Source organism: Sapajus apella, unplaced genomic scaffold (assembly GCF_009761245.1).
Source record: "Sapajus apella isolate SASKATOON/1434 unplaced genomic scaffold, GSC_monkey_1.0 scaffold46, whole genome shotgun sequence".
NCBI classification, from domain to species: domain Eukaryota; kingdom Metazoa; phylum Chordata; class Mammalia; order Primates; family Cebidae; genus Sapajus; species Sapajus apella.
The window spans coordinates 11,823,222-11,835,594 of NW_022436986.1; the positions used below are offsets into that span (position 1 = coordinate 11,823,222).

At 40.7% G+C, this 12,373-nt stretch overlaps 1 protein-coding gene across 4 annotated transcripts in view; it reads left to right on the forward strand.

Annotated features, from left to right (window-relative positions):
- FKTN (fukutin) overlaps window positions 1–12,373 on the forward strand; it is a 94,680-nt gene that overhangs the window by 73,224 nt on the left and 9,083 nt on the right. The window contains exon 11 of one of the 4 annotated variants that reach the window (XR_004257492.1): window positions 4,054–4,130. The exons of 2 other annotated variants lie outside the window; for them this stretch is intronic. Coding sequence is in view for 1 of the 2 variants with exons in the window: in XM_032240268.1 (XP_032096159.1) it covers window positions 4,049–4,053 (5 nt within the window). In the remaining variant the exon portion in view is untranslated. Of the gene's footprint in view, window positions 1–4,048; window positions 4,131–12,373 lie in introns of those variants that run through there. One more of the 4 variants, XM_032240268.1, reaches the window with a different exon arrangement.

Genomic DNA, 12,373 nt, shown 5'->3' on the forward strand with positions numbered 1-12,373 from the left:
TGTAATCAGACAAAGTTAGGTTTATTAGCTTGTTGAAGTAAGAGGAAACAGCCACCATGGGGAATTATAACATATTTCAGGGAGAAAGAACTAGAAAGGTCTTTTATAGGAGTTGAGCTGATGTCAAAATTGCTAAAAGTAACTGTGGTGGAGTGGAAAAACCATGTGACATGGAGTAAAAAGTTCTAGTTTGCTCTGAATCCAACAGTGTCATAAACAGTAAGGTTTGTTTCAGGTGTACATGGCTAGTTCAGTCTTAAAACAGTCAGTGTAATGCACCATATCAACAAAGTAAAGAAAATCATATAAATAGACACAAAAGGAGTCTGACAAAATCTAACCCTCATTCATGAGAAAAACTCAGTGAGTTAAAAATAGAATTACCTCAACTTGATGAAGAACATTTTTTAAAAGCCTATACGTCTTTCTTAATAGCAAAAAAACTGAATGTTTTTTCTCTAAGATTAGGAATAAGGCGAGTATGTCTGCTTTCACCACTCTTATTCAGCCTCATACTAGAAGTGCTAGTCACTGCAATAAGGCAAAAATAAATAAATAAATAAATAAATAAATAAAGACATGCAGACTGGAAAGAAAGAAATTTTTAAAAACTTTTTATTTGCAGATGACATGATTGTTTACATAGATAATACCAAGGAATTTATTTTAAAACAAGCAAACACCTCGAGCTAATAAGTGAGTTTAGCACAATCACAGTATACAAGATCAAGACCAGTTCCCCCAAAGCAATTGCATTTCTATATTCAAATGGCAAACGTGAAAACAAAAACATAGTACTATTTAAAGTCACCCCAAAGAAAATGAAGTACTTAGGAATAAAATTAACAAATTGTATACAAGATTTGTATGTTAAAAATGCTGATGAAGTCAAAGACCTAAATAAATGGAGATGAATACCATGTTCATGGATTGGAAAGCAACACAATAAAGATGTCAGTTCTCCTCGGTTTGATCAATAGGTTTAATGCAGTTCCTGTCAAAATCTCAGCAAGGTTTTTAGTAAACATAGACAAATTTATTTTAAAATGTATGTGGTAACTTTATTTCTCTAGACTATCTCAAGTAATCTTTACAAGGAAAAAGTAACAAAGATTTGGCATCAGAAGACCTAAGTTCATTCTTGCACTTCAATTGGTACCACATCTGATCTTACAAGGTAGATGTTATTATGCCTTGTTTTGCAGGTGAGGAAGCTGCAACTCAGAGGTAACACAGATCTTAAATCCTTGTTTTTTGAAATCCAGTGGCTACTTACTCTGTCAATTCTTGTTGATTGTTGATCTGAAAAAAATTTTTTTTTTAATTATTACTTGAAACCAGCTTATACTGAAAGTAAGAAGGATCACTCTACCCAATATTAAGGTTTACTGTATAGCTATAGTAATTGTTATGGGCTGAATTGTGTTCCGTTATATCTCTCAAAATTCATATGTTTAAGTCCTGACCCCCAGTATCTCAGAATGTAACTGTGTTTGGAGATAGAGCTTTTAAACAGCTAATTAAGGTAAAATGAGGTCATATGGGTGATTCCCAATTCACTGGTGACAAGTGTCCTTAGAAGAGCTTAGGACAGGGAGAGGCACAGAAGGAGGACCATGTAGAGACATAGAGAGAAGATGGCCACCTACAAGCCGAGGAGAGGATCCCTGAGAAGAAACCAGGCCTGCCAACACCTTAGTCTTGGACTTCTAGTTTCCTGAACTGTGAGAAAATGGATTTCTATTGTTGAAACCACTCAGCTGTGGTACTTTGTTATGGCAGCCCTAGCAATCTAATGTGGTAAGACAGTATGGTATTGGTAAACAATCCCTGAAACAAACCAGAGAGTGACTCATATGAATATGTCCAACTGATTTTTTACAAAAGTACAAAAGCAATTCAGCGGAGGAAAGACGTCTTTTTTTTTTCTTCTACAGACAGGATCTCACTGTGTCACCCAGGTTCGAGTGCAGTGGCACAATCATAGTTCACTGTAAACTTGAGCTCTTTGGGCTCAATGAGTCCTCCTGCTTCAGCCTCCCAAGTAGCTAGGACTACAGCTATATGCCATCACAACCAGCTAGTGTTTTTTTGTTGTTTTTGACATGGACTCTCATTATGTTGCCTAAGCTGGTCTCAAACTCCCGGCCCCAGGCTATCCTCCACCTTGGCCTCCCAAAGTGCTGAGATTGGAGGCATGAGCCACCACACCCAGCCAAGATAGACTTTTCAACAAATGTTGCTAGAGCAATTGGACATTCATAGGCAAAAGACAAACTCAATTTGAATGAACCTCACACCTTGTACAAAAATGTACTTAAAATAGATCACACGCTTAAATGTAAAATATAAAACTGTAACCCTTTTGGGGAAAAAAGAGGAAGAAAATCTTTATGATCTAGTCTTATGCAAAGCACTGTTTTTTTGACTTAACACCAAAAGCACAATCTATAAAAGAAAAATGGATAAATTGGACTTCAACAAAATGAAAAAATGCTGCTCTGCAAAAGCCCACATGTGGGGGCTGAAAAATCAAGCTACAGACTAGGAGAAAATACTTGCAAACTGCATATCTGACAAAGGAGTAGTACCTGGAATACATAAAGAACCTGAACATTAAGCAGTTTTTTGAAAAATTCAATTAGAAAATGGGCAAAGACATAAACAGACATTTCATTGAAGAGGATATACAGATGGCTAATAAGCACATGAAAAAGAAGTTCATCATCATTAGCCAGGGAAATGCAAATTATGACCACATGAGATATCATTGCATACCTATTAGAATGGCTAAAATTAAAAATAATAACACCAAATCTGCTATTTGCTTCTTTCATGATTTTCTTTTTGAATGTATACTGTGCACCATTGTTTTTACTTCAATTTTACTAAAGAGTGTCCTTAAACATTTTATGAACATTCATAATAGGTGACAGTCTTCATAATAAAAAGGAATAATCTTGTCTCAGTTTTTGGCAGACAGGTTTTTAGGTTTTTGTTTTTGCCTTTCCTCCAATTCTTTATTGATTTACTCTGTAATTTTAGTAACCCTCTTTTTATAATTTATTTTCTCTTTATTAATTCGTGTTCTTTGACTTTTCTTTAATTAGATTTATCAGTAAAGCCCTTTAGCAACTACTGCTATTTTTCCTAGTTCTCTGCAACTCTATCAGTAAGGCTTTTAAAACCTAAAACTTCTAAATTCAAATTTTTTCTTCTGTTAATATCAGTAATTTGGAGGATATTTTCTAGTGAATTTTGCAGGGAAGGTAATTGAGTGGCCAATGTTCTGAAAATTTATACCACCAAATGTCTTTCAGATGTCTTAGGAAATGAAAATCTCATAATGGGAATGTGGAAGAGTTTGTTTTGGAGCCTAAACTGGGCAACCCTCTAATCCAGCCAGATCCCGCTTAGCAGAAAAAAAAAAATTTCTGGCATGTGACCTCATAAACAAGGGAAAAGCTCTCCTTTTAGGATTATGTCTTATCATCCCACTTGTAATTTGTTAGGAGCCATCTTTTCTCCCATGTCTTAGTGGGAGACCACAGAATTATCTAGAGCATTCTGTGATGCTGCAAACGATCTCTCTGTAGCCACTAGCCACATGTAACTATTGAGTATTTGAAATGTGGCAAGTGTAACTGAATAACGAAATGTTTCATTTTAATTGACTTAAAACTAGTAGCTAGCATATTGGACAATGCAGATCTAGAGGGTTTTATGGGATCAGCAAGGGTTTTGGATTTGTAGACTGGAATCCAGAGTCCCCCACTTCCTAGTTTTGTGATCTTGGTCTAGCTTTTTAACTTCTGAGTTCTGAATTGTTTTTCAACTAATAGGGCTAAATTAATACCTACCTTTAAAGGCTATTAAAAGAATTATAAAGAAATCTGCAGTGTCTGGCAAATTGCTCAGTACATAGTAGATGCTCAGTGAATGATAGCTGTTGTTAATATTATGTTCATGTGGCTTTACATCTGCCTTTGGCATAAATCCTATCAACTTGTATTTTCCTGATAATCCCATATAACAATTTTTCCATAAGATTAGTATTTCAGATCCCTCCTGGCTAGAGGCTCTATCCTGAGCGTTGGTGATAAGAAGCAACCCTGGCCTCAAGAGCACAGGTACAAAGCCTATTCTTTGGGGAGAAAGTTTGTGGGGTTAAAACATAACACTTAATGGAATTGAGTCTCAAAGACTAGGCTTAGGCAAGGAGACAAAGTCCTAGACTTTGTAGATGGCCAACTGAGCACCTCAGCCTAGAAAAAGCTCCAGGAAGGAGGACAGGGACTGGGTATTGAGGGTCAGCTGAGTCTTAGGTCTTGAAGAACAGAAAATTTGAATAAATGAAGAAAGAAAACATTTCTGAATAACAGGAGTCAGTAAATTCACAGAATAGGCTTTATGGGTCAGTGAATAAGACCATCTGCCATATGGCTAAATAGTGAAAAACATGACTGGAAAAGCGAGCAAGGAACAGACTGCAGGGAATGAATATTCTGCTGCAAAGTTTGGATGTGAGAGAGTAGAGAAAAGTTCTGACTAGGAGCATCATACCTTCAATAAACGCTTCTGGCCTGGTTACTGCTCACTGGCACTGTCCTAAGGGCTGAGGTTCAATGAACATCCAGGAAACCCCTTCAAGGACGAATCAGGGATTTAGGAGAATCCAAATTCACTGAGACTAGAGACCCTAGAATCCCAATAGTTGCAGGGACAGAGGATAGAAACTTAGTCAGGTGGGCACAGGCCCCTAGGTGGATTAAGGTCACTCTTAGGAATTCTCAGTCAGCACTACACATGGGCACAAGGAGCCCAGGATCAGGAAGTGCTTGAGGCCAAGTGAGCAGAGCACACTTCGGAGATGGTCTGGAAAGTAGAGCTCAAGAGCAGCATTGCAAGCCAAAGAAAGGAAGTACGATAGGACAAGGCATGGTCTTACCCAGAGAGTTCCAGGGAATTACAATAGGCCTTTGAGAGCCGAGACAAAAGCTCAGTTTGATGAATTGATGCCGGAGAGCCAGTGAGATTCTAGACTGTGGGGAAGACATGAAGGCAATTTTTGGAACACAGCGGAGGAGTGGAGACCAATGGTCAGTGCTAGGGCTGGGCATCACAATACAGGCAATGTGAGAGATGTGGGAACGAGGCTGGAGCCATTTCTACCCCTGTCACTTCAGTTAGAAACTAGGACAGGATAGACTTTTCACATGGTGATGCCCCGGCATAACTGGAAGCTAGGGAGAACAGAAGCCAGGAAAGGAGATAAGCTTAGTGGCGATTTTAAATTCGGGGTCTTAACTTAGTCCTCATTGCCCTATTGACTGTTCACCTTTGGAGACTGTGGGCTCCAAAGGGTAAAAAGCAGTTGCTCTGATTGTAGGAGGAGGGTAGTTTGTGCTAACAACTGACCTTCTACCCTACCTCTACCTGTACGAGAAGGCTTGGGACTCCAGTGGCTTTCTGGGCCATACTAAATGAGGCCATCTTGTCTTCACTGTTCCTCATTTCCATCCAGACAGATTCTGCTGCCTGGGTAGGAGAGCTCTGGCTGATGAGGCCTGGGCAAGCCTATAATCCCTGCAGAGACCATAGGGACGGTGAGTGGGAGGGGAGCCAGGCACAGCTTGTATGTTGTTAAACCAGTCTGCATCAGCTACAGTGTGAGTCTCAGAAACAGGTCTGAAACCCCAGCTGGTAACCTGTTTAGTTCAGGCAATGTGCAAATAAACCATATCCCCGCCAGCTAAAAAGATGCATGTGCTCTTGGGTAGTGAGAAGTATCTGTTATGAAAAGCAAAGGTAACTACAGTAGTGGGAAATTAAGGTTTCCTCTGTGTGTTTTCTTATTGGTTGCATTTGAGGTGACAGCCTCTAATTTTCCTAAGCACAGTGGGGCCTCCTGGAAACATCTGCTGGATTTCAGGAGTAAGGGGATGCCTCCCTCATCCTTCGGGTGTGTGTATTTGGTTTGGGATTTGTCAGTCTGAGAAGCTGAGGGCTCTGGGCAGCTTGACCTGGCAGATTTCCCCTACTTGCCTGAAAAGCAGCCTAGAGGGCAGAGGCCCCTCCCCAGCTCCATCCTGCACCTTCAATCTCAGCGCCCAGAGCTGTGGCCTTTTATTTCAAGTCTGGTCCCCAGGGAGCTGAGTGGGAAATGAGGACAGCTGATAAGCCTGACAGTATTGACTTTATGAGGAGTATTCAATGAATTTACTTTCTGCAAGTAGGCTGCACCCTTATCTGCTGCCCACAGAACATCTAAATCCTCATCTAATGGACCCATTGATGAGTCATGTCCCTTACACAAAGACCAGAGAATAAAGAAGGAAAGGGGAATTACACCAGCCCTTTCTTTTCTTCAGTACCTGGTCCTGCCCACCCCAAAACCTCTCCTTGGTTTCCCCACTGTGCTTGGGTTTATTGGCTGAAAATAGAAGCACTCACAGCCCCAGATCTATGGAGTCAAGGCCAAGCCAGCCTGGTCTTGAGAGGTGGACAGCTGGGCACACCGAGGGCTCTGTGTCCCTCTAATTGGTAACTAAGGGAGGCTCACTTGAAGTAGTTGTGTCCACTGCTTTATGCTGCAATAGTCAACATTTGCTCTGGACAGAAATACCCTCATGGCTTTAACACCAGGTGTCTTGGAGATGAAATGTGGGTGTGTGGGTGTTACCAAGGGGTCCTGGGTCTGGGGTGCTGAAGAGTGGAAGTTAAATGTGAGAGAAAGGCCTGATGCTCAAGAGAAGTTTTTCTTTTTCCTCTGGCTTCTCTTTCATCCAGCCCTGGGCTTTGTTTCAAATATTAGAAAAATAAAAATAAAAACTTTTGAGCAGCACAGAAACCAAGTAATTTGAAGGAGAGAGGTGGGAGCCAGAATGCTGGATTCCGCCTGTGAAAGAAAAAAACTGAAAGTGCCCTCTGGCAGAAGTTAGGGGCATGTGTTTAGATTTGCCGTCTAGCTTTCAGATAGAGTTTTTTGGTAGTAAAAATAAAATGAAAACTGTGTATTGAGTAACTATGGTTCCATTAGATGACTATTAGCACTATTTTTCAGTATTTACTCCAAAGCACTAACTTTTCATACATTAGCTCACTGAATCTTCACAATAACCCATGAGATGATATTTCTAAGTTATAGCTGAGAAGATTGAGTCTGGGATAAGTTAACTTGCTTAGGATGACAACTATGATAGTATCAAAGCAAGGATGCCAACACCAGCCAGTCAGCCTCCAGAGCCAAGGCAAAGGTCTCTCTTAGCTGACACACGAAACTGCCTGCTATTTGGCATTTTCCAATATCCTATCTTAATCCATAGCCAATCAATAAGTATTTATCATTCCCATGTTATAGGAAACAGGCTCAGCAGGATACCACTACCTGTCTAAGGCCATAAAACCAGTGTATATCAGAGACTCTGGTCCAGAGTCTAGCATCTCTCCTTCTCTGTCATGACTAAGAAAAGAACCATTTTTGTCACCAAAAATGGCACAAAACAACCAAATCTCCCTTTACTTATGAGAGAAGACAAAAGCTCTTACCCCTCTGGTGCATTGCCCACTGCTCAGGCAGAGATGCTGGCCATATCAGTGCATTTCTCCCTTCCAAGTGCCCTGGTTTCCTGTGTCACCTGCTTTCTCTCACCTGCTGCTACTTGCTTGATAATTATCTTATTTGAGGGAGGTTGGAATGAGGGAGGCAGGAAGAGCCTGGGAGGATGTGAGCTTTTCACTGAGTTGCTCTGTGGGCCTGTGAATGGAGTAGTTTGAACATCTGTGAGAATTTGCAGCTTCTGCAGGCTCTGAAAAGATGTGTGTCTAAAAACCACTAGTAAAACTGAGCCAGCTATATGCTTGTTTCTTTAAGTGTACGTTTTACTATTTGACTTCTTTGGGAGAAATTTTTTTGTTTAGGATAACTTGTTATGTAACTTTAATATTTATAATTTTTCATATTGAATAAGAAAACCTGGGTGAAATGCCTAGCATGACACCTAGAACTTAAGGTTGAATAATTGGGGCAGAGGATTCAGTCCCTGGCCCAGAGTCGATGCTTAATGTCAACCCCCTCCTCAAATCAAGCTGCATTGCTTTCATAGCATCCTAACCAGGCCCCCCACTGCACCTCTTCTCTTGTTCTCTCCATGTAGCAGACAAGATATTCTCTCCTTCTTAAAAAACAACCAAAAAATAATAATAATAATCCTTCTATGGCCTTGGTAACATTACCTCACAGAGCAAGCTATGTGTCTGCTGATAGAAAGCAGGGCAGGCTGGAGGCAGCTGTCTGAAGAAATAAGAGCTTTCTTGCATTCATTCAACAAATGTCTGATCAAGCAGCTTTTATGCACAAGTGAGCACAATTCCTGGGGTCTAGTGATTAAGGAAACTAAGTCTTTGTCCTCATGAAGTTTATAATGTAGCAAGTAAACTAGAATGAGATTTGTTTTGAAGAATTCAACATGGAGGTAGGGCCTCCTTTAAAGAAAAAAAGAGTTAAAAGAATTGAAATGTATCAAAAAGAGTTTCTTACAACCAAGAGTCACTCCCACACACCCACAAATTAAGTGTAAAGAGTGGACACAGTTTAACTTGGAAAATGCAAATTCAAAAGGGGTTGTAATATTAATATAATAAACAAAATGAAATTCATGATAAAAAGCAAGACATTCTATACTGATATAGGCTACAATCCTCTAAGTCAATAAAAAAACTTCCATGGGTCTTTATGCTTTAAAAGCAATGCATCAAAAGATGTAAAGATCTAAAGCAAACACTCCTGGAAAAACAAAAAGAACAGACACAAAATAGTAAAGGGAGATTTTCACACAGTGCTCTCTTGAATAGATCAAGTAGATCAAAACTTCCAAGAATATAAATTTATTTAATGGATGTGTAAAAGGACATTTTGCCATTCAAACAGAGAATATATCTCCTTTTCTAGTACCTATGAAACATTTATAAAATTTGAATGTATGTTTTACCAAAGAGGAAAGAAATGCTCAATAAATATACCCAAGCAAAAAACATACAGGGCATATCTTTCACTATAATGCAACAAAATTAGAAACTAATTGCAAATGGTTGCCAAAAAACACAAGAAAATTTAAAAACACTTTCAAAAAGAAAAATAAGCAACAGACATTAGAAACCAAGGACAATGATACTGCAAATGAAAACGGGATATCCCCAAAGGTATATCAGAAGAAAGTTCACATCCTGGAATGCTTTTCTTACTAAACAAGAAAGAGTAAAAATAAATAAGCATTCATTCCAAGAGTGGTAGGGTGGAGAGGAGATAAACATAAATAAAAAGAACAGATTTAATAAAGATTTGGTAGAAAGTGTATTTGAAAATCATAAAAATGATAAGCAAATCCCAGAGCCAGTTATTTTTAAGAGCAATAAAATGGACAGACTTTTGCAACAAGGATCAAGAAGAGAGAAAGAGAAGTCATAAACACATAACATGAGGCATGAGAAGGTATAAAACAAATACAGAGATTTTAGAAAGTAACTGAATAACTGAATATAACACTCTTCTAATGAATCAGAAAATGTCCAAAATTATATGTCAACGTGCCAAAATTAATTTGAGACAGAACACATGAAGGAACAAAACCTACCTAGAAGGATTTACTAGTAAATTGTATTAAATATCAAGAACCAGCTAATTCATCTGTTTAATAAATTAATGGATGCATGCACAATAGGTGGATGAAAGAAGAGATGAATAAATGACTGGATAAATGGAGAGATGATGGATGAATAGGGGCCTCAATACATAGAATTGGAGATTGGTAAAGGGTCAAGAATGGAGGAGGGAAGAAGAGAGTTTTAAGAGTGGCAAAGGCTGATGCTTGACCTCCAGCCAAAACAGTCTTGGCCCACACCCACTTAGGATGGCAGAAATCCCTTCCAGAAGTTCCAAGTTTGGGCCATGGCTGTGGCTGACTCCTGTAATCCCAACACTTTGGGAAGCCAAGTCCAGAGGATTGTTTGAGTCCAAGAGTTCAAGATCAGCTTGGGTAAGATGGTGAGATCCCGTCTCTACTTTTATGAATAAATTAAATAAATAACAAAAATTCAAGGTTTGGTCTTTCCTGAAACTGACAACCCCTGTATATAGGACTAGAAGGCAAAGATTCACAGGCTAATCCAGACATATCAATTAAACCAGGAGAACCAGAAAGCCTGACAGTGCCCAAGCTCTCCTAGTGACCTGCCCTTCCCTCCCCAGCCCTCTGTTTCCTCCCCAGGAGCTCGCAGGTGCAGTCTCTCCAGGGGGCGGTGAGAGCCATGAATAGTAAGGGTTTTAGCTCAAGCACACAGAGGCGTTTAGCTGCCCAAACCTAATCCCCCAATAATCGGCTTATGTAAATTCCTACTTCAACCCCTTCCCCTGCAGGTCCTAGCCCCCAAATTCTCTACATTGGGACACTGGTATGGGAGAGGACTCATCACTCTGAAGGATCACTGCTAGTGGAATGATGCCCCAAAGATTGTTCCCCAGCTTCTAAAAGTATAAAACCAACAATAGCATTTAAGAACATTTTGAAAGGAAAAAAACATCAATCCTGGTCCCAGTATGTCAACACAATCATGCTCCTTTCTCTGCAGCCCCTGTCCTTTCTCTCAGTCCTTGACCATTTGCACACAGATCCTATTTGACAGCTTATTGTTTCATTTAGCATCACACATTTCCAATCTTGCTGCACTATTACCACAGTTCTTTTTCTCAGCTGTAAAATATGCCATTGAAAAAAATATTACCTTACAGTTTTTGGCTAAGGTGAAGATTAATACTGGTTATTGCTTTAAAATGTAACATTTGCTGTATCAGAATTGCCATATAGGTAGAACAGAGGAGCAGAAAGAGGAGCAAATCGGGGAAAATGACTGCAAACATTAGGTTTTTGTTGTTTGTTTTTCGAGATGGAGTCTCAACTCTGTCGCCCGGGTTGGAGTGCAGTGGCGTGATCTTGGCTCACTGCAACCTCTGCCTCAAGCAAAACAATTCTCATGCCTCAGCCTCCCAAGTAGCTGGGATTGCAGGTATGCACCACCACACCTGGCTAATTTTTGTATTTTTAGTAGAGATGGGTTTTTACCATGTTGGTCAGGCTGGTCCCAAACCCCTGACCTCAGGGGAGCCACCTGCCTTGGACTCCCAAAGTGCTGGGATTACAGGCATGAGCCACCATGTCTGGCTTTAGGTTATGTTTCTAAAGATCGCTTTTGACCAACTAATTTTCTCTAATCCACCCTCCAATCCATCCTCTATACTGCCACCAGAATGAGTCCTGTGACCTGTAACTAAACATACTGTTCCCATGTTCAAAGCACACGGTTGTGTTTGCCTGGGCTGCCCTCCTCCACTCCTACACTAGTATTATAATTCCTACCCAGCCTTTACTACCCTTCCACCAGCCACCCAGGCAGTCAGAGCCCCTGCCCTGGACACTGTGCTTTAGATGGCCCTGTTCTGGCCCTCCTCCAGTGCTCACCCAACCCCCAACCCCCATGTCCTACCTTCTGGAACATATTCTGGGTATCTGGGACCCCTGAATTTCTGCTCAAATGGCTGTGAGCCCATTTCCAGGGCCTAGATAGGGCTATTCCTGAGGCCCATGTGGGCTAGTTCACATCATATTCACAACAAGGCCCTTCACAGAAAAGGACAGAGCTAGCAGGTGGGAAAAGAATGTGGGTGGGGATGGAGTCTCCATTTGTACCCTTGTCATGGACCCCACAAATGTCAGAGCCACCCTTGCTCCAAGGCCTAGTTTAAATGCCATCCTTCCCATGGGCAACCTGTGATCCAGCTAGAATCTACCGCTCTATCCCTAACTCTAATTTCACACTCTCGCATGCCGGACTGTCTATCTTATATTAGTCACATTGTCATGTCTTCTCCCTTCGAATACAGTTAGTACCTTGAAAACAGATACAGAGCTTTCCTCACCTTCGGGCCCACCTCCCATCCTACCGCACTCCCCGCCTACCACCATAACGCAGCAATTTATCCAACACATTTTAATTTATAATAAAACTGTATTGTTAGTTTGTTTTGGAGGTGGGTAAGGTGGGTGGTGGTGTGACAAACAACCCCAAAGTCTCAGTGACTTAAGACAGTAAAGATTGATTTCTCACTCATGTTATATGAGGGCTATAGATGGTTGTGGGTTTGCTCCGTGGCGTCCAGGCTGCACAGGCAACCCCAAATATAACTTTGTCGTGGCTGAGCCTATCCAGCAATCCCAATCAGCATCTTGCTTTGTCCCCAGGCTGGAATGCAGTTGCATGATATTGGCTCACTGCAACCCCTGCCACCCAAGTTCAAGCGATTCTCCTGCCTCAGCCTCCC